Source organism: Ochlerotatus camptorhynchus, unplaced genomic scaffold (genome assembly GCF_037179485.1).
Source record: "Ochlerotatus camptorhynchus isolate MF236.1 unplaced genomic scaffold, CSIRO-AGI_Acam_v1.1 ptg000182l, whole genome shotgun sequence".
NCBI classification, from domain to species: domain Eukaryota; kingdom Metazoa; phylum Arthropoda; class Insecta; order Diptera; family Culicidae; genus Ochlerotatus; species Ochlerotatus camptorhynchus.
The window spans coordinates 1548136-1571182 of record NW_027040672.1 but is presented as its reverse complement, the minus strand read 5'-3'; the positions used below and the strand labels follow the sequence as shown (position 1 = coordinate 1571182).

Sequence of the window (23047 nt, the reverse complement as noted above, 5' to 3'; positions counted from 1 at the left end):
ATCAATACGAAACTAACGATTTTAAATTGGCTCACTACTTGACTAGCCTATTGGTCCCAAGCAAATCGTTTAACGTATCCCATTCTAGTATAAATTCTAGTACTACACTATGTTTGTTTTGATTCGCTATGAAAGTTTGACAGATAAAATGAGGGGTTAGTGGATTTTCCTATGTTTCGAGGGCTGAATCAATCAGCTTGGGACCGAAGATAGTACCAGAGCTGAGCCAGAAAGTTGAGCTCGTTTGTTTGTATGTATGTTTATAAACATGCAGCGTGCTTAATATGATGGAAGAGGAAATGAAGTCCAACCTAATTTACGAAAAGCGTATAATAGAAATTGTTTTTGTACTGATTCTAATCTTTCTTCGTGCGTGATTGAAAATGGAGACCATACAATGCTGCAATATTCCAGTATTGACCTCACATAGGCAATATATAGTGTTTTAATTGTGTAAGGGTCCTGAAAGTTATAGCAAAAGCGCTTGATAAAGCCTAGCATGTTTTTTGCCCTGTGAATAATTGTATTGTAATGGTCTATGAAAGTTAGCTTAGAGTCTAAGATAATTCCTAAATCCCTAACTCTTTCACATTTGTCTACAGTTTGATTTCCTAATGCAATTGAAATGTTTGAAGTTGTTCTTTTTCTACTAAATGATATTAAGTTACATTTTTTTACATTCAATTCTAGTAGACTTTTTTTGCACCATGTTTCTTCGGGACCTTCTGGTCTTAGAGTTACCTCTATGGTATTAGGCTTGTTTGAATTTGCTGTAAGTTGCTGTGACGCACCGCCTTCCACCTTTTTGCAGGAAATCTTTAAAATCTCCGTCAATCTTCGTTCTATCTACTAAGCGTGTGCGCATTCTCCAACAGCATATAACAGCATTTTTCCCTGTATCTTAGATAGAGATAGGAAAACAAGAGTTGTGACTTCATCCTATCAACCAGCCTCTTATATGAGAACAACCGTGGTGCAGTGGGATCGAACGAAGACAACGGCAGCATCACATCCCAACAGTCCAGGATCGAATCCCAAATCAGACGCATTAAAAATACATTTGTAAGCTCTGCCCTCTGGCAGCTTTGTTTATATATTTGTTGATTCATTTTTAGAGTCGGTAAAATATGAGTCGATAAAGTAGAATATCTTTTACCCTCTATCTAAGATACAGGGAAAAATGCTGTTATATGCTGTTGGGGAATGCGCACACGCTTAGTAGATAGAACGAAGATTGACGGAGATTTTAAAGATTTCCTGCAAAAAGGTGGAAGACGATGCGTCACAGCAACTTACAGCAAATTCAAACAAGCCTAATACCATAGAGGTAACTCTAAGACCAGAAGGTCCTGAAGAAACGAGCTCAACTTTTTGGCTCAGCTCTAGTACTATCTTCGGCCCCAAGCTAATCGATGCACCCCTCGAAACATAGGAAAATCCACTAACTCCTCATTTTATCTGTCAAACTTTCATAGCGAATCAAAACAAACATAGTGTAGTACTGGAATGTATACTAGAATGGGGTACGCTAGTTGATTTGCTTGGGACCAATAGGCTAGTCAAGTAGTGAGCCAATTTAAAATCGTTAGTTGCGTATTGATTGTTGCTGATACCTAGACCAACAAGAGAAATTAGCGAAACATCCAAATATAGATATTTTTTGAAACGATACTTGTAGGAAGGTGTGGGCAGGCATAGAAAATCATTTACATTCATTTCTTGCATTCATTTACATTCATTTGCCCCTAACATTTTTCATTTTCGAGCTTTTGTAGGGTTTTTTTATTAGCTAGAACTTTTGTTAACAACTCAAATACGTATCTGTTATGCATGATGAACCAGAGCAAACAGAAGCCACTGCTGTTTTTCAATGAATGAATTTTACATTCACTGAAAACAGTAACAAGTTCTGCCCGCTATAATTCGTGATGCATAAGAGATACAGATTTGAGTTATGGGTAAAAGTTGTAGCTATTAACAAAACCTACAAAAGCTCTATACATCATTTTGCGGAATGCTGTTGATGAAAAAAGTTAGAGGCAAATGAATGTAAATGAATGCATGAAATGAATGTAAATGATTTTCCATACCTGAGTGTGGGTTTGAATCCCACCTATAGGTTGTTGCACCATTTTTGCAATATATCTCACCACCCAAACACATGCTCTTGCCTTCAAATAACGTTTCATAAAATTAGAAAAAAATAGTTCGACTCAACATTAGTGAATTACCCTTGCAATATACACCCAAATATAAACCAACGCTTTAAACTCAAATCACTAGTGAGATGCATTGGCGTAGCTAATGGGGGTGCAATTGGGCTATTTGTAACACTTTGTACAAAATACGAACTTTTTGCTGAGGCATTAAAAAAACACCCAAACCAATTTATTTGCATCGTAATATATACCAACCGCGCCTATTTGGTCTTCCTGCGCCCGTACGCCTTGACGTAGAAATCGGCAAACATGACCAGCATGAACACGTTCTGCATCATAACGCTCCAGAACCAATATCTCGGAATACCGCATTCATAGCCACGTATGGCCGGTTGTCCAAAATAAATGGTCAAGCCAACGAACTGCGTCATCTGTATGATGGTGATGCATTTCTTCCAGCGCAGATTCCTGGTCCACTCCGGACGCCACACCGACAGGAAGAAGTAGAAATACATCGCTGCGTGCACGTAGGTATTGACCAAGCCCAGCATCGATCCATGACCACCCGGGTAGATTCGGGAATAGAAAAATGGAATAAGAACCATCAAGGTATGGTGATACACGTGCAGGAATGATACGTGACCCTGCTTCTTACGGAGCACGAAGAATATCTGTCCAATAAGAAACATGTTTTAGAAAAAAAAAACTCATATTTCTTTAAACCAAGAGCATGAACCGTGTCAACGAGGTCGGCTACTTTGAGCAGGTAGTAGTAATGGACTAATTGAACTTCTCTCATCGCTGTTGCGCTAGTGGATCGATCAACAGGTTGGCAAGATAGAGATACCCTCGATTCGATCATCAACTTGGTGCCCTATCAAAATAAATTACTCTCAATATTCAGTCAGAATCTGAAATACATTCAAAGTATCCTCACCGAATATGCCAGGTAGATGTTGACAGCCACCTGTAGGAAATTGTACACCAAAAGCATTTTACGAAGATCAAACGGCCTACGATTTGCCATCAACTTGGGACCTAAGCTTAGCACGAAGTACAGGTACGCTCCAACCACGGTAAACGGAATCCAGGGAGGATTCATCAGAATTAATTCCACCGTTCGGGGATCTGAAACGAAATTCGATTGGTTATTGCTGAATTTGCTTACCACTTGGCAATTGGCCACCTTGAGCATCATGGTAGTACTTTTGGTAGTACTCATATAAATTACGCAGAACCAATGCCATCGTGATGCAAATTCCGAATAATATGTCAGTCACAAAATTGAGTTCTTGCCGATATTCTCAATGGTGCGATCAAGTTCATAACACTGAATGAAATAGCTAGTCATTTCGTTGACAAATCCAGTGCAGAAAGAGCTACTTTTAAATTCAATGTGCTAATTTTTGACGGCGTCGTCGTTGTCCGTTACATGCTCTGTGACCTAGGGGTTTATAAATTAGCCTACAGGAACTTAGCCGGTCTGGTCTGATGGTGACTAGAATTGGCAAAATGGTTTCCACATACACAGTCTCGTAGCATGTTACGATTTTAAATATAAGTTAAACGAACGCAACTGAAACTGAAGGTGTGCAGTGGTATTGTTCATTCCACAGCTTGAATCATTGGATAGATGTAGTACAATGATAATAATTATTTGCTTTTATAGTAATTAGTACTGAATTTTTTATTTCGTATTTGAGCCTATTTTCGATTTACTTGGACGAGACCATTACATGCAATTTCTTTGCTATGCCACTTGCGCTGGATGATGCGCTGTTTGAGCTTTATTGAATTTTATGCATCTATGGCGGTAAATGATGAATCTATGAAGTTTAACATTCACGGAAGAGGCTTAAATGTGTTGAGCACGTTTTTCGCATGGGTTCCAGAAGGATGTTAATCTTAATTATGGCACAAAAGTTAATTTTAATACTTTAATACTGTAGATTTGGTAAGTTCATCCGCTTGGGCGTAGCTGATGGGGGTGCCAAGGCCCCCTCCAAAATTATCTAGCCCCCTGGTTTTTTTGATTTTGTCTCACCGATATTTTGTCAAGCATGCCAAGTTCGATTTTACTATTTAACAGCGATTAATAAAATTGGACCACAAACAAAGATTTTCATTAAAGTCCATTATGTTGACCACTTTTCTTATGTTCTGGACTAGAAGAAACAATTTTGAGAAATTATGTTATATCGATCTTTAATCGATGGCATAATATGACGTGTTCAGGCTTTACAAATTGGCCATGAGCACAGGGACTTCTCTTTAACTTCTGGGAAATTCTTAAAACTTCAAGGACTTCCAAGAAGTTCAGGGATCATCGTAGAAATTGGGGAAACTTAGTAGAAATTCTGGGAACTTCATAGATCTTCCGAAAAAATCGTAAAAACAAGGAACTTGGAAAAGTTCTGCAAACTGCGTAGAAGAGGAAAATCTATTTAAGTATGAGGAGCTTCGTAGAAGTTAAGGGAACATTGTTTTATTTCGCAATTATGAAACTTTTATGAAAATTTTGATTAGGTCAAACATATTATAATCATTAAAACTCTTATTTCATTTGTTTTTAAAATTAATGTACTAGAATTTTTAAGAAATTACTGTCCAGGTAAGATCTTGTAATCTTATCTTAGTTTTAGAATTAAGACAATTGATCATATTTCGTTGACTTTTAATTACATTTGCATTCAAAGAATTTATACATACAATCTGTATCAGATACAGCTATATTTTTTTAGTTACAAAATCTGCAACAGCATGTTAAGAATTGTGTATGGGCACATATCTTGAACATGTTCCTAAGTCCTACATGTATGAAATTTTTTCTGTGTGCACTTTATCTTGTTTCAAAGTAAGAATTTTACAAAATTATAAAATTAAAACTCCTTGAATTTAATTTTGGTTCCTATGTCTGATATTTAACTGATGATGAAATATTCAAAATCTTAAAAATGCTAGCTACAAAATTCATGGAATTACTTAATTCTAAGAATGTTCTTAAGATTGAGATGCTTAAATTTATGAGATTCGGACGATATGTGATTTTATTGCAAAAAGCATAAACAAATGATCATTGTTTGTTCATAAGTAAGTTTTTATGGTTCCCTCAATGAAGGTCCCAATTGTTGTTATGGAATAAATATAAACAAATTTATTGTTTCACCATTAAGGTGATACTCTAAGAAAGCCTTAGCGTGAAACTTCAAAAGCACAAATGTCAGCTTCCACAAAACATAAAAAATTGAAATTGCTACTCTCTGTTTGTAGTAGCACAGCAAACAAGGGGTAGCAATTTCAAATTTGTATGTTTTGTGGAAGCTGACTTTTGTGCCTTTAAAGTTTCACGCTAAGGCTTTCTTAGAGTATCACCTTAAAATAATAGTAAGCTTCAATGCCATATTATTGGTTACAGAACAAATGTAACCAAAATCAAGTTATCTGGACGCAATTTGATTGAAAAGCATCTCCCGAGTTTTTATTTAACCGTAGCTTAGCAAAAAAAAAATGCGAAAATACTTGCTGTTGCCTATTGTACTATAACTAGGTGTAGTACACTTATCTCCAAAAAACGTGTAACGGCATTTCGTGATGAATTTCAAAAATAAAGGTATCTCTAGAATTCCTAAGGTCTGTAGATTATTTTTATTGCAAAAACGTTGAAAATAGAATCATCTACTTTTTCAAAATACAAAAAGAGTCGTTACACGTTTTTTAAGTGTGGTTATGGGTTTTGCAAATGGCTTAAGATCTATAATCATTAATGGACACAAATGTTCATAATTAGTTAGAATACCTACATGGTTCACGTATCCCATTCTAGTCAAAATTCTAGTACTACACAATGTTTGTTTTGATTTGCCATGAAAGTTCGACAGATAAAATGAGGGTTTAGTGGATTTTCCTATGTTTCGAGGGGTGAATCGATTAGCTTGGGACCGAAGAGAGTACCAGAGTTGAGCCAAAAAGTTGAACACGTTATTTCGGGACCTTCTAGTCTTAGAGTTACCTCTATGGTGTTCTAGATGCACTTCCACAGTTATTAATTGAGAGCTTTCGATGCCTGTACCATTTTTGCATTAGTATAATTGTGTGGCAAGTACAATCATACTCTATTGCCCAGGGAAGTCGAGAAATTTTCCAACCCGAAAAATTCCAAGACCGGACTGGGAATCGAACCCAACCACCTCCAGCATGGTCTTGCTTTGTAGTTGCACCTTTACCGACTGAGCTAAGGGAGGCCCCGTGTAGTTAGCTGGTCACACGCTAAGTAGATAGAAAGAAGATTGCTGATGATTCTGAAGATTTCCTGCAAAAAGGTGATGCGCGATGCAAATAGATGCGAGATTTGAAAGAAGATTTTTCGTATATTGATTTGCTAGTGTAAGATTTTTCGAGCATCTAGAATTGAGATTTAGATGTGATGTTCCCCTCGGTGTAGACTTTTTCCGTGTCGAGTACTAGTACAATACACTGAAAAAGTCTGCACATTGTTGACGAAATACTCGTATCTGTCATCAAGCATGGGAAAAATCGTTTCATTTTGCAATTACTACTCACTCACACGCCTACAACATCAGAAACGAGCAGCACCTTGTTCCGTTTTGGTTGCTGAGCTGGCAGCAGTGATGTCAGATTACTATTCGATTAATCGAACTAATCGATTATCTGTTAAAATAATCGATTAATTTTTAATTTATGCCTCGATTATCTGATAATTGTTTAATTGGCTTCGATTATTGAACGATAATTTAAATTTTCATTGGAACCAGGAGTTAAATTTATTTTAGTATATACATTTTCCACCACGCCAACAGAGCATCGATTAAACTATGTTCCATCCCAACTTGAAGTTCAGAACGTACATGTTCTCTAAAGCAGGTCAGACAATTGGCGAATCAAAGCAAAGCCAAAATTGGTTATGCGACACCTAGTTTTAAGATCCGCAATTACAAAAATGATGATGTACTAAAAAAATGTCATACAATTTGACAGATATCAAAACGTTATTACCATTTTCACCGACTCACCGTCTGTGAGTCAATCGTCACTTTGATTCTTCAATAACAAAGCTGTGAAACCGTTTGTCTGGCTCTCATCTCAACATGATACTATTCTTAAAGGTTAATTAACTACGTAGACAGTTCCCCTTCCTCGAACAAAACAGATTAGGGTCTGTTCATTAACTACGTAGACATTTTATGGGATTCTTGACCACCCTCCCCCTGCGTAGACAATTGTCCATACAATTTAGATTTTGTAAATTTATATGGGCCGTGGATAATTGCCAACCCCCCCTTGGGTTGGCAATTATCCACGGCCCATATAAATTTACAAAATGTAAATTGTATGGACAATTGTCTACGCAGGGGGAGGGTGGTCAAGAATCCCATAAAATGTCTACGTAGTTAATGAACAGACCCTAATCTGTTTTGTTCGAGTAAGTGTTTTTTTTTCAGGCAATGAGATTGCAGTTCAAAGTCAAAATCAATTCGTCATAAAGATGCAAGTTGTCTTTTCTATCACTGTACTTCTAATAAAAATGATAATAAGGGTAAAAGTGTATTTGATTGAATTGTTATTTCTCGAAAAAATAAAATTACCATGGATGAATAATCTACATCTAGTTGAAACACTTTCTTAAAGACGTTGGTTTTCTTTGTTATCAGAGAGTATTAAAATTAACCGATTATTTCGATTAATCGATTATTCCATGTCGATTAATCGATGTCGATTACTATCATTAAAAATAGAAATCGATTAGTAAATAATCGATTAGTTGGGAAAATCGGAGCAGTCAACTTCGCATTGGGGATGAGTTCCATCTTCTCGGATAGCCTCAGATTGTGTTTTACTGTGGTTAGCTGCGCACACGCTGAGTAGATAGGAAGGAGATTGATGACGATTCTGAAGATTTCCTGCAAAAAGATGATGCGCGATGCAAGTAGATGCGAGAAATGAAAGAAGATTTTTCGAAGATTGATTCGCTAGTGTGAGATTTGTTGAGCATCTAAACTTGAGATTTAGATGTGTCGCCCCCCTCGCTCAGTTCGAATGAGGCTATTCGGTCGATGAAACCATGTACACTGAACCAAAACATCCGCAATACTTCGAATGATTATTGCATTGCTCGAGCCCTTTAACAATATGCATTCGAATTTCGGATGATTTTCTTATGGTTGAATTCGTCGTCAGATGATGACCATCCATATGATTGTTATCCAAATACAGGATGATTTTCGTTTGAAAAACATACGGAACTCAGAGGACAAACATTTAAGAATAGTGTGACATGCAAGAGCTTTTAATTAGATTTATAATTTGATTATCTAAATTTCCATACTGAATAGCTCTAATCAGCCATTCCAATTATCGATACAAAAATTCTTCGATGGTAAAGGAAACTTCCTCCACCACGAATTAGCCAAAGAGAAACTACTTAATACTACTATTTACAGCTTAAAACTAGCCTACTCTACTATATACACTTAACCTACTATGTAAAAATTGCTTATTAAAGCATGTTCAGAAAGATTGCATTTTTGGATAAATTTGGTTGTCATATCCTCAATTTTGGAATCTACTTTGGGAATTTCTGCCTCTTGATGGAGGTCTGCTATTCTTGTGTCGAATGGACGATCTAGGATCATCCTCAACACTCTGTTCTGTGCAACCTGGATTTTGTTTCTGTGGGTCTGAGCGCACGATTCCCACACCGGGGCGGCATAGAAGATCGCGGGGGCTATGATCTGTTTGTAGACAGCCAGTTTGTTTTGCCTTGAGAGGCGGGATCTGCGGCAAATTAGCGGATACAAACACCTAACCAAGGCGGAGCACTTAACTAGGGTTTTCTCTATGTGCGAGCGGAACAGGAGCTTCTCATCGAACAACATCCCGTCCCGAGATAAGTAACATCAGCGGACCACTCGACCCTTGTACCATCCATTATTACGGTACAGGAGGGAGACGGTTTAAGTTTTGGCGACTGTCTGTGAAGGAACATGATCGCTTGGGTTTTCGAGGCGTTGATTTTGATTTTCCACGTGGTGGCATAATCAGTAAAGGTGTCAAGGCATCGTTGAAGCTTGTTCGTAATTTCACGAGGCATCCTACCCTTGACGGCTATCGCGGTGTCATCTGCGAACAGGAAGAACACGCAACCGTCTCCTAGAGGAGGGATGTCCGACGAGTAGATGCTGTAAAGCAGTGGTCCCAGCAGACTCCTTTGCGGAACACCTGCTGGGATCGGAAATTGTCCCGAAAGGGAACTATTCAACGACACCCTTTGCTGGAGGTAGTTACGGGTGATTTTCACAAGGTATGTAGGAAAGTTGGAGTTACAAAGCTTGTATATAAGTCCGTCGTGCCAGACATTGTCAAACGCCTTTTCGACGTCTAACAAGGCCATGGCTGTGGACTTGGATACAGCTTTGTTACTTCGGATGTTATTCATCACCCGCACTAGCTGATGATTGGTGGAATGCCCCTTGCGGAACCCGAACTGTTCCGGAAGAAGAATGTCATGTTCCTCCACAAACTTGTTCAGTCGGCTGAGGATCAATTTTTCGAACAGCTTGCTCAGCGCTGAGAGCAGGCTAATCGGTCTGTAGCTTGACGGTAGTGAAGGGTCTTTCCCAGGTTTGCGGATCGGGATGATTTTTGCCTCCAGATGCTTAGAAAGTAGTGCAGCTCCAAGCATCTGTTAAGGATGGCAGCCAGCAGCGAGTGCACCCTCGGGCTGAGATTTTTCAACTCTAGGTTGAATATTCCGTCAAACCCGGGAGCCTTCATGTTCGTACTGTGTTTCAGCGCTGAGCAAATTTGTTCCTCTGTAATCCGTTCTTCTGGAGGGACGGCACAAGGGGAGGCATCTAACGTCTGGACGCACTGCGCAACCTGGTTCTCGAGTGGACTTGGGATTTTGGAGCAAAGCAAATGCCACTGGGCAATGTGCTCCCCAATCGCCTTCTCTTCGTTGGTGATAAGCCGTTCGTCATTGACTCTAAGTGGTGGAATGGGCTTGGGGTGAGACTTCAGCACCTTGGCAACCTTCCAGAATGGTCTGGAACGGTCGTCCCGGTTCTGAAAGAGCCGCCCGAAACTCTCGTTTCGGATTGAGACCATTCTGGAAGCGATCTGCCGATTCAGATCGACCATTTCGTATTTACGCTGCTGATCCCCAGTCCGCTGAAACTGGCGTCTACGAACATTTCTGAGCCGAATCAAGAGTTTGGTGTGGGAATCAATTGCTTGAAACTTACCCCTCACAGGAACTCGTCGAACGCACTCTTCGTCAGCCACGGATATGGCTTGATGGAGACCCTCCAGGGCCCGGTCGATATCCTCCACTGTGTCGAGCGGTGGGTTGTCGTCGATGTGGCGGTTGACCATGCGCCGAAACTGGACCCAGTTGACTCGATGGTAGTCCTTCCGCAGGCACGGTGCAGGGGCACGTTGCAGCCCAGCTCGGTCAGCACTGGTTGGTGGTCCGAACTCAGGTCGTTGACGGCAACCGGCTTGGCTAATCCGGTGTTTGCCAAGAACAGGTCCAGCGTCGATGGGTTGCCCGCCGGTGATGTGAAGGTTGGTTCGTCCGGAAACCAGACGGAATAGAGACCATGCTGGGAATGGTCGAATAGTAGGCGGCCGTTCTAGTTCTGCTGGTAGTTCCGCCAGGCCTCGTGCCGGGCGTTCAGGTCCCCTCCGATTACGAAGCGGGCATTGGTGCGGGTTATGATGGCAAGGTCGTTCTTGAACTGCTGTGCTGTACCATTGCTAACGGTACATTGCCGGGGGCAGTAGGTGGCGATGAACCGGACCGGTCGATGTTTCCACCTATACGCCGACGGCCTCGATGATGGAAGTGCGGTAGTGGGGTAGGGTGCAGTACGAATTAGCCAAATATTGGTTTTCACGCTTTACCTATGTTCGTAACAGCTCTGATAGCGATGGCTATGCTTCCACTATCAGCTCAGATCAGCAAATGATGTTCGATAGAATTATTTAGGTACATCATCGTATTGAATGATTTGCGTTATGGGGCTGAACCAAAACCATATGCATTTCCATTTAGTATGACAATCATTCTGCAGAGAGCATTACGCATTTGAACGTCCTATCCCTTCTCATAACAATTTGCATCCTGTAGTCGAGAGGAAAATCATCTGATTTCAAAGCAACTGTCATCCGGTTGCCGCTATCATTCGAAAATGCTATTTCGATGTTTCGTTTTGAATGGTCTGATGTTTTTTTTTTCGATCAAAGGATGGTGTTTGTGTACAGTGTAGGGACTCATCTTATTTCCTTTCAAAGGTTAGGGAGCAGATGAGTGTGCTGGTCGAAAGATTATATATGATTACCTTTATATGGGTCCCTTCCCATTGCCCAATACCAGACAATGAAAGGTGGACTCTCTCGCAAAGGTGGACAAGAAAAAATTCAGAATTTTAACTATCGCGTAAAATCTCCTTTCAATTAATTTTGAGCTAAACTTGGCGAGCAGCGAAATCGTTTATAAGCTTACATAAAATATTGATAATTTACGCGATATTACATTTAAATTTACACGAAATATCGTGTAAATTTACGCCAAATCTAGCGTTAATTTTATGTGCGCTATATCTCGCAGAAATTTACATGAATTATTCAAACGTTGTGGTTTCTCTCGTAAAGGTGGGCGCGCAGGAAAGCGAATTGTATGACATGCAAATTTTACACGATGAATTTTATCAATTAGTGCGTCAGAGTACCCTTTCAAGTCGGCAAACCGATTGGGACACTGGAAATCTTGAACGGTGATTACATTCAATTATTCCTAATGTTTCTTCGAGAGCGTGGTTTAAAGACTTCGGCTTAAGTCGTGCCTTCATTTTCTTGATGAGTAGACTTATGTCCAACCACTACTCGTTAGCGTTAGATGCGCATCTCCATAGAATAAACCTCATGGACAGAAACATATTTTTTTTTTCCTTTGGTTTGTTTTTTCCGTCGATCTTGTTTTCCGTACTGAGCACCAATGCTACCGACGTGCCAGACCGACGACTGGGATTGAACCCAGGCCTGTTGGGGTGAGAGGTAATCACGCTTACCACTACACCACCGGCGCCGTTGGACAGAAACATCTGTCGGTGTGGAAACGGTTACGATGACATCAGTCATCGATGCAGTCGATTTATGTGTTTCTGCAAATGTCTAGTGTAATCATTTTATTCCTTTGTCTTTTTGAATTTTTTTTTGCTTGTCCCCACGTCTAGCTGAGTATCATCGTCGCCTACTGGTCACCATATCTAGAAGGTAAAACCGCACTACCGTTCATACTGGCGACAACGTTCTGATGAGACAACGAAACCCCACCGCCATGCTCCTCCCCTTATCCTATACTTCGACAATGTACGCCTCTAACCTCAGGTAAGCCGCGAGTATTCGGCCCAACTCCTACTAGACATACCGTATGCGTGATAATGTTTGCACCATTGAGCAATGCAAAATTAAAAAAAAAATCGTTTTCGAGTTTTTTTTATTTATTCAAAGGGGGGATGTTTCTCAGAGTCTTAAACTATGTTAATCTCGATCGAGTTTCCAATTGCTGCAATAACGGCCTGCACACGCTTCCAGAATGCACGGCAGGTTCTAATAATGTAGTCTGGATCCATTTCTCTCCAGGTACGGGTCAATGTTTGTCTGAGGCTTGCTGTACTCGGGTGGCGTTTAGAACAGGCCTTGGCCGTCATGACGCGCCATATCTAGTAATTCAGCGAATTAAGATCAGGGCTGGATGGCGGCCACATATCCTTCGCCCAGAACGGAAGATGTTCCTGCAACCACTTCTGAGTGCGGTTCGAGGTGTGGCACGGAGCCCCATCTTGTTGAAATACAACATTTGGCTTCGGACCGTATTGTTCTTTGATCCACGGAAGAACATACTTACTTAAAATCCCAATGTAGACCTCCGTGTTGACCTTGTTGCCTTCTGGAATGAACATCGGGTCAATTTTTTTGCCATCGGAAGCCACCAATCCAAACACCATAACGCTAGCAGGATGCACACGTCCTTGTGCTCGTCGGCCACGTTTTTTACCGGAAGAGAACTAATATACCGGTCGGATCTGGAATTTGATACGGGATCGACGGTAAACATGCTCTCGTCGGTGAACAGGATTACCGGATTTTTTCGCTTAAGGTAGTTCAAGATTTTCTTGCATCGTTCGACTCGTAGCTCCCTGTAAGTCACTGTTCTTATGTTCCTTTGCCATTTTCCTTATTGAACGCACTGGATTCACCTGAATCTTCCTTTTGATAGCAGCGATAACCCTCGAAACCCGAACTGACCTCGGACGACCTGTGGCCACCTTCGTGGATAGTTGTCCTTTCTTTTCTTGGTCTAAAACCCTTTTGACGGTCCACCGGGACACTCCCACGGTGATTGAAATATCTTTTTGCGACATTTGCGCGTGGGACAAATCACGAATACGCTGCCACTTCGTCATGGTGCAACTGTCAAACTAAGTAAATCATTTTCTTTTATACCCAGCCTACTACGGTATGAACTATAGGCTACGTGCATGCAAAGAAACCCAAGGCATTGTATGCACAGGTGAAACGGGAACCTTATTTGTACGATGGTGCAAACATTATCACGCATACGGTACACACTTAGAAATACCTAATCTTACACGTGACGGAATCCAACTTTGACATAAAGGATGAGACGTAAACAAACATTTCATGTAAAATTAAGTGCTCCGAGACTGAAAAGCTCAATTTTATGTCAAAATTGACGCTCGTATATGTCAGTCTCAGAGCACCTAAATTTACATCAATTTTTCTAAGCGTGTAGAATTGAGTGAATTTTGTTACAAACAATAAACAATGACTTATCGGCTCCGTAAAGCTAAGGTGATTGAGCCTACCAAATAATCGAATTATGTATAAAAAAGGAACTGAACAGAAACCTTAAGCAATTTGGTGCTTTGTTTACCGAGCTACTTTGTCGAAGACCGTAGAGCCAAAGAAGATCTCGCGATGATCCTCTGGAGAAGTTAATGCTTATATCGACCTGATATAATCTATTTCAAATATTTTACTTTTCGATTCGTTAATCGATTAATCGATTATTCGAATAAAAATCGGACATCGCTAATGAATGTGAAACGTCCTTTTAAATATATAGGTCGTTCATAAATAATAAGCCAATATGAAAGGGATAGGGGATAATCACAAATTACGTCCCCATGGTAACTGAAAAAAATCCCGAGTGCTGACCGGTTGGTAGAGCTGTAGAAAATTTGCTCAGAGATTTTGGTCACGCTACCGGTCTAACTGCCCTAAGCTTTAAAAGTTTTATTGTTCGATGCAAATACAAAACTAACCAACGATTAATTCCTTGAAACACATTATTGAGAAGGATATGATTGATGTCTCTGAGCTGGGGCTCACCATCCCATAATACCAACATTCGAAACTAACGATTTGGAATTGGCTCACTACTTGACTTGCCTATTGGTCCCAAGCAAATCGAATAACGTACCCCATTCTAGTCGAAATTCTAGTACTACGCAATGTTTGTTTTGATTCGCTATGAAAGTTTAACAGATAAAATGAGGGGTTATTGGTTTTTCCTATGTTTCGAGGGGTGCATCGATTAGCTTGGGACCGAAGAGAGTACCAGAGCTGAGCCAAAAAGTTGAACACGTTATTTCGGGACCTTCTAGTCTTAGAGTTACCTCTATGATAATACGGCACTGTAGATGCCCATATGAATATTTTTCAGAATTCCCTATGAGTTCTTTGCAGAATGCCCTTGGAGTTACGCACATCGATTATTACATTTATGCCGTGGAGAAGTTGCTACGAAAACCTCTTTGAATTTGCCCCTTTGCCTTGTCGCCCTTGGCAGGGGCCATTTTCGCCTCACTATGTCCCTGTCTGTTTGTAGACTACGAACCAGCACTGTCAGATCATTTGAGTGAGCCGAGATTATATTAACCTGGAAAACGTGGAAATACTCAAGGACGTCGGCCATATGCCAGATGTGTGTTGAAGGACTATCAAAGATTCAGTACAGGATACTCTGCGCCAAGGTTGCAAATACTCATTTCAGCTAAAACAATGTTTTTTTATTATGAAATAATTAGATGCCATGATCATATTTTGAATTGGTAGGATACAAGAAGAGGTTGCAAAGAATGTGTTTGACATATTAAACCTGTTTATTTCACTTCATGAGATTCAAAATCAGCGATTTTTCACACACTCACTCACTCACTCACTCACTCACTCACTCACTCAGCGATCAGTAAATCGCTGATGGTGACTCATAGAAAGCAAAATTTACAAGTTTTATGTTTCAAACGCATACTTTGTAGCCTCTTCTTGTAAGTTACAAGTAAAACATGCCATCATACCATATTTTGGTTTTATTATTCCGAAAAACATTATTTTAGCTGAAATGAGTCTTTGCAATCTTGCTCTGCGCCACACTTTTCGACTTTGTAAGGCTATCATTAAAAAACCACGAATTGGTCTATTTCAGACCGGCTCCATCTCTGCTGTAAAGTTATACACGATACAATCTTACCTTTAACTCACTCGTCTGCGAGTGTTCGAATAATTTCCAATACTCACTCTTAAAAGCTAAATGAAACCTAAATTTACTTTTTTTTCCACCGCGTCATCCTTACGTCCAAGCTACGTCCGCAGTTTCTAATCAATATTCCGATTGATCAATGCTGCTGTCTACATTACACACACAGCCTAAACCGGTGATGGTTTGTGCGTGAAAGCGCGGCACGTTACAATGTTTCCATTCCATCCTGTTATAATCGTTTTACCGCGAATGCTTGCGAAAACCATTTTAGGAAAGCAAAACGAATGGTAAGGAACAATTTCTTCAGTATCTACCTACATTTCGGTGGACAGTTGTCAAGATTGCTGTCGAAATACTTTGGTAGGTCCTAGCCTTGATTTTAGTTTGTTCAGAACCTATTTCCAAATATCACTCGAACTGACCTAGATTGAACTGGGTACGTGGTGGTTTTATAAATTCTAATCCACCGTCACTCGATCGTCAGTAGAGAAGTGACCGTGTATGCCGAACGATTGAACCGTCCACAATGGCACTCATGCTCGATCGGATGTTCAACGAGTACCATCAGTACATGGAAGATCATAGAGGTAGGCAAAGTGAATTTTATCGGATGAGTCGATTAAATCAATGGATCTGTTTTAGATCGAAGAAGCTTGAGTTTTCCACTGGTGAATACAGTATGGCCCGTGGTGACGATAATCGCTGCGTACCTGTACGTTGTCCTGAAGGCTGGACCTAAGTATATGGAGCAACGGAAAGCTTACGATCTTAAAACGGTAATTCGGATATACAACATAGTGCAAGTGATAGCGAATGGGTCGTTTTTCCTGGCGGTTGTGAGTATGATTGTTGGATCGACTTTCTTAGGCAAAGAGTAACTTTCGATGCTATTTGCAGTCATATATTTTACTACAAAGGAAAAACTTTTCGTACGCATGCCAACCTGTGAATTACACCGAAACGAGAGAAGGTTATGAAGAGCTATACCTATCGTACGGATACTTCCTGTTGAAGGTTCTGGATCTAGCAGATACAGTATTTTTCGTTCTACGTAAGAAGCAATCGCACGTGTCGTTCTTGCACGTGTATCATCACGCTATAATGGTTTCGTTGAGTTATCTGGCTGTGATATTTGTCCCTGGTATGCGTAGATGATATCGATTGAAACGTGCTGTTTTAGACATTCACTGAACTCACTTTGTCCATCTCTTGCTAGGAGGGCACGTCATTATGCTAGGAGTCTGGAACACGCTGGTCCACGCTGTGATGTACTTCTACTACTATTTGGCTTCGTATGGCAGTCAGAACTCGTGGAAGAAATATTTGACCAGGTTACAGTTGGTGCAGTTCGTCCACATGGGAATCCATTTCGGGCGACCGGCTTTGTACGGGATGGAATGCGGCTTTCCTCGTATTTGGCACTGGGTTGGCTTCCTGCAGGCTGTGTTCATTCTAGGGATGTTTTTGGATTTCTACGTCAAGGCATACGTTACGAAGAGTCGAGGAAACGCTAAGAGGAAATCGTAGGATAGTTTTACAACGCAGTGTTCACTTCTCAGTGGCGTGATACAGTTATTTATATTACCTGTTAATCCTTTCTCTTAGGTAATCCTAAGATAGAAGCAATAGAAAAATATATTATTCATTCATAATAAGGTTACATCAGGAGATATACATTTATGAGGAACTGTACAACCCAAGCCTAACACAACCATCATGATAAGTTGCTGTAACCTGAATCTAACTGAAGTAAGTTACATACAAGTAACTACAACTGTTCAGTGACAAATTTGCTGCTAGGGTAAGTAACAATACATTTAGAAGCGTCCATTTCAGCTCATTATCGGTAAATTCACAATAAATGGACAGTTTTTCTTCAATTAGACATCTTCTCTAATTTCTAATTCACGAATAAAAATTTACGTAATGGCTGCTACATACCACGTTGATTTTTTTTATCGACACTTTAACCTTGAGGTCATTTGCATCTATAATACCATGCTGCTTGGAGAAGGCAATTGAAATCAAGCCGCAGTTGGTCGGGTATGTGCGTTGCATGTACTTTGAGAATGCAGTGCCGTTTTTGGAAACTCATGATTTTTATCTTCTTCACTTTCTAGAAAATTCATCCAACGCTTAATTTCATTTCTGATACCTATCACTATACCCCTCTTTGGGGATCCTATCTACTTGAAATGCCATGAATTAATCTCCAGAAAGTGCTAGCCCAAATTTGAAGAAATAATTAGTTGATGAGGTCGTGTTGCCAAAAACGGGAAGGCACTGTATATAACTAGTGTACCAGCAGTAAACTGAGTTCACCCGTCCTAAGGTAGGGACAACAACACTGCGGTGCAAAATTGATCGGACAAACACAACATTTCAGTAAAGGTGTAATTGAAACGCAAATGTTAGCACAATTATTAAGATTTTTCATTCCTTGTTTGTTCGTCCACGTACTTGGGACTCCGGTGTAATTCACTTCACCACGAAGTTGACTGTCTACAAAACGCTGATAAGACCTGAACTATGCTCTTGGAGGACCAATAGTGTTTTCGAGTGGGAGGGGTTCTGACGGACTGTCTACGGGGGAGTGCATATGGAAGACCAGTGATGGCATAATCATTAGAGAATTGATATTTTTCTGCTCTCGTCCGATCTCAATATCATGCATGATTACAAGCTCCTATGATATTGCGAGACTATTCACAACGTGTAAAGTTGAAGCTGAGAGTTGAATCGACGCAAAAATGATTTCGTTGCACCTCATTTTCTTGGAAAGAGAAGGTATAATATGCTATCTCTTTTTTCTCTTCATCGATGGCACACACGATGCGACTGCTTTCAGTCGTTATGGAACTTTCGGTTGCGTTCGGATGTAAAGCAAAAATCTTGAAACTCAATCTCACCACAGTTTGGTGAGATTTGCAGCTGGTGAGTTTTGTTAGCTTGATATTTCGAGCCACGATATCACAGCTTGCAATATCAACCGAAGTTTTTTGCTTGTTGATTTTTGTCTACGAAAATCAAGCGTGATCTTGTTCCTTGGTGAGAATTGATTTTTTGATATTTTTCCAACACTGTGAAAGACGGAACGTGAAGGAGGCGAATGAACCACGAATTGCACCAGCTGCTGGGCGAACCATCCATCGTTCACACTGCAAAAATTGGGCTACTACGGTGAGCTGGGCACGTCGTAAGAATGCCGGACGATGACACAGCGAAAATGGTTCTCGAAGGCGCAACGTGGAACAACCAGGTAGAAGGCGACCTACGGCCCCTTGGCAGACTACGAGGCTGGCGTCGTATGGCCATGGATCGAGTAGAGTGGGGACGACTTTCAAGGACAGCAGAGGACATCAAGGCTTTAGCCTGATTGGTAAGGTAGTTGTTCGTCCACGTCAGAGCTCAGCATATATACTTTAACTAATCATGTTTTTATTACTTCATGTGTGAATTTAACGATTTACATAGTTGTAGATGCTCAACGTCAAATATAAGTCAAACGTATAAACGATAGTATAAACGTATAAAATGACGTTAAGCATCTCCAATCAGCATATATGTTTGAATAAGAAAAATATTAATCTTGAAAAAAACACTAACAATGAAGATAAATGAGAAAACAAATTCAAGAATGATTATTTCAATACATACACGCAAAACAAATGGCTTGAACATCAAATCCATGGATGAATTTCTTACATCCTATGTATATGTTTCTTACAATAAATGTAATGGCAGGACTTACAATGGACTGCTTGTAGCGTGCAAGTAAGTTTTTCTTGAATGAATATTTTCGTATATAACCTTCACGAGATGATTTTCTAGCCATAGTGCATTTTGAAAAAAAAACTTTGTTCGAAAATTTAGCAAGCATAAAAATTAAAAAAAAACTATTTACAAAACTTTCCGTCGACCACATTACAGATTTCCCGGCTGGGTGTAGGCATATCTGCGTTTTTAAACAAAGATTCAAACTTCAATTTGTCGAAACGCTTATCTAACGTAAATATCGGCACCGTGACAACAATGGGGTGCCCGAGCAGCACACTTCGATCGAAATAAGCTGCTGCAACTTGATTGTGACTGAAATAAGTGGCACACAAGTAACCAACATTGTTCAGTGACATGTGTGCTGCTAGGGTGCTTCGTACTGCTTTTCGCAGCACCAGGGATTGATGACGATTCTGAAGTAGATGCGAGAAATTAAAGAAATTTTTTCGCTAGTGTGAGATTTGCTGAGCATCTAGAATTGACATTTAGATGTGTCACCCCCTCGCTCCAAATGACAAAATGACAAGCGACCAACGAGCCGAACGATAACGCTTTGTCAGATATGGAAAGCAATAATGATGTAATCATCTTCTTATTTTTTCATGACAAACAGCTCTTTCAACACAGCTCGCACGAGCTGGTAGAAGGAAACGACCAAATTGTTGGCAAGCTGCTTCACGAAGTGAAGCCGAAGATGATACACGTTTTGTTTTTTCTCGATTCGGATCAAGCTATGTCTCAACCGGGTGCACGACGTTAGGCATACGGTCGTTAGGCATACGGACGTTAGGCATACGTACGTTAGGCATACGGACGTTAGGCATAATGTACGATAGGCATAATGGACGTTGGGCATAAATGGCGTTAGGCATAATGGACGTTAGGCATAATTTACCCGATGAATTCCAGAAGGATGATAATGGGGACCGTCTATTGATTGCTGACTTTGGTGACAATAATGAAAGATCCTTAATTTTTGGAACTCATGAACGACGTCTTGGACAGGCAAAGTATTGGGTTACAGATGGTACGTTTGCCACAGTTCCTTGTTTGTTTCGGCAACTCGTCACTGTTCATGGAAGAATCGCTCCCTCACATCAGCAGACGGTTCCGCTAGTTTTCATTCTGATGACAACAAAATCAGAATCGTTGTATCGAAATGTATGGCAAGGAATCCTGGAAGCAGCAGGTATGTTTTTTTGTTATTGAATGAAAAACCACAGAATTAACCATTCTTGATTTCATGAACTGTTCTTTGGCATCATATTTTATTCAACCTTAGCTGTTTTTTTGTTATTGAATGAAAAATCACAGAATTCACCATTCTTTATTTCATGAGCTGTTCTTTGAGGAAAACCTTCTTTGACTTTTGCAATATGTGTGTAAGAATATATTACAACAAATGTGTGATTTTTTTATTTCTAGATGCGATTGATTTCAAGATATAGTTCAAAACTAAGCTGAGTTTTCATTGTAAGATTACTTAACCACTATCGCTACAAATCATGGATCTAAGTAACTTATGATATGATAAATAATGGATTCCAAACTGTGCTTATCAAATAAACTATGTTTGTTTAACTTGTATCATTTTTTATTCAACGCTAAGCCTAATTTAAGCATTGTTTACAGGTTTACAGGTTAAGCAGGTTTCTAGAGTTGCACAGCAGCAAGGTATTTTATGCCTAACGTCCATTATGCCTAACGTATATTATGCCTAACGTCCATTATGCCTAATGACTTTATGCCTAACGTCCGTATGCCTAACGTCCGTATGCCTATCGTATTTATGCCTAATGGGGTACACTCGTCTCAACCATATGTATTGCTACAAAGCAGGCAAGCAATATGTCATTATCCTTCTACCACGAGGGGGACGACTCTATCTACGAAAGATAGGAAAGATTGTGTTTTGCTGTGGTTAGTTGCGCGCACGCTGAGTAGATAGAAAGAAGATTGATGACGATTCTGAAGATTTCCTGTAAAAAGATGATGCGCAATGCAAGTAGATGCAAGAAACGAAAGAATATTTTTAGAAGATTGATTCGCTAGTGCGAGATTTTTTGAGCATCTAGATTTAGATTTTTTGAGCAATTGAGATTTAGATGTGTCACCGCCCTCGGGGTGCAACACATCTAAATCTCAATCCTAGATGCTCAAAAAATTTCATGCTAGCAAATCAATCTACGAAAAATCTACTTTCATTTCACGCATCTACTTGCATCGTCCTTCATCTTTGTGCAGGAAATCTTTAAAATCTTCATTTACCATGTATCTACTCAGCATGCGTGCAGCTCAGCACAGCAAAACGAAATCTTTCCTGTGTCGAAGATATAGTCATCGTCCTCGGTTAAAAGCAACAGTTTGAAAGTTATTTTCTATGTTCGAAAGTCCCTGCGTCATCGATCGATCAACTTTCAAGCAGAACTCAGACACGGTTGTCAAAATTTAACTTCTTGTCTGTCAGATATAACCAGGCTTGCTGAAACCATAGAGGTAACTCTAAGACCAGAAGATCCCAAAGAAACGAGCTCAAATTTTTGGCTCAGCTCTGGTACTATCTTTGGTCCCAAGCAAATCGATACACCCCTCGTAACATAGGAAAATCCACGAACCCCTCATTTTATCTGTCAAACTTTCATAGCGAATCAAAACAAACATAGTGTAGTACTGGAATTTATACTAGAATGGGGTACGTTAATCGATTTGCTTGGGACCAATAGGCTAGTCAAGTAGTGAGCCAATTTAAAATCGTTAGTTTCGAATTGATTGTTGCTGAAACTCCTCAAACTCACTGGGGGTTTTAATACACTCTTTTCCTGCGAGTTTAGCCAGCCTCACCTCGAGTGAGTGGCGGCAGGAATATGGAAGAAGTAAACAAAAACTCATCAAGAGAGAGGGAGAGTGAATTTCAGCGAGAGGATGATTTGACGTGAGTTGCGCTTTTCGAGACTCCGGATGACTTTATTGTTCGACGCAAGAAGTTCAGAGTTCACCCAGAGTGAGAGTAAGAGCGTGTAATAGAAAACATGAACATGAATGGCAGCAAACCTCACTCTCATTTTATACCCCTTCGCTCACAAGCTCTGAATCTCAGTGGAATGATTTGGAAGAACGCATTCTACTCCTCAGAAAAATGCTACGCTCGGCTCATTTCAAACTCGCGAGCGAGGCTCCATCAAGCCTGGATTTAACCAAGCTCGGATAGCAGGGTAATCAATAACTTTCCATCTGTCAAATTTAAAACAAAAGTTAAAAAAATCCGTCAAATGATTTAGAGCCTAAGACTAAATAAATTTACATATTTCAGTATTATCCTTCCTAATACATTAGAAAAATGTTACTCATTGTGCATTGGCGGGTCAAGCAAGACCTGAAATTTTTAATCGATTCTTGATCAATTGGCCTGCAATGAAAGATGAAGGTACCTAAAACGGCAACCTGACCAGCTTTATCCGATTTGGTCATTTCCGTCAACGATAGTATGTAATATGTATGTATGTTAAGGATACCACTCATTGTTGCA

General features: G+C 40.1%; 2 protein-coding genes across 2 annotated transcripts; one reads left to right on the top strand and one right to left on the bottom strand.

Annotated features, from left to right (window-relative positions):
* Positions 1-2353: 2353 nt before the first annotated feature.
* On the bottom strand, positions 2354-3545 carry LOC135701983 (very long chain fatty acid elongase AAEL008004-like). The gene is made up of 4 exons (XM_065222926.1): positions 3346-3545; positions 3097-3287; positions 2896-3033; positions 2354-2830 (listed from the first exon to the last, which is right to left on the bottom strand). Exons 1-4 carry the CDS (start codon positions 3404-3406, stop codon positions 2420-2422), a joined length of 801 nt encoding a protein of 266 aa, XP_065078998.1. The 5' UTR covers positions 3407-3545; the 3' UTR covers positions 2354-2419.
* Positions 3546-16058: 12513 nt separating this feature from the next.
* On the top strand, positions 16059-17436 carry LOC135701982 (very long chain fatty acid elongase AAEL008004-like). The gene is made up of 5 exons (XM_065222925.1): positions 16059-16104; positions 16171-16331; positions 16387-16580; positions 16642-16885; positions 16961-17436. Exons 2-5 carry the CDS (start codon positions 16271-16273, stop codon positions 17269-17271), a joined length of 810 nt encoding a protein of 269 aa, XP_065078997.1. The 5' UTR covers positions 16059-16104; positions 16171-16270; the 3' UTR covers positions 17272-17436.
* Positions 17437-23047: the final 5611 nt, after the last annotated feature.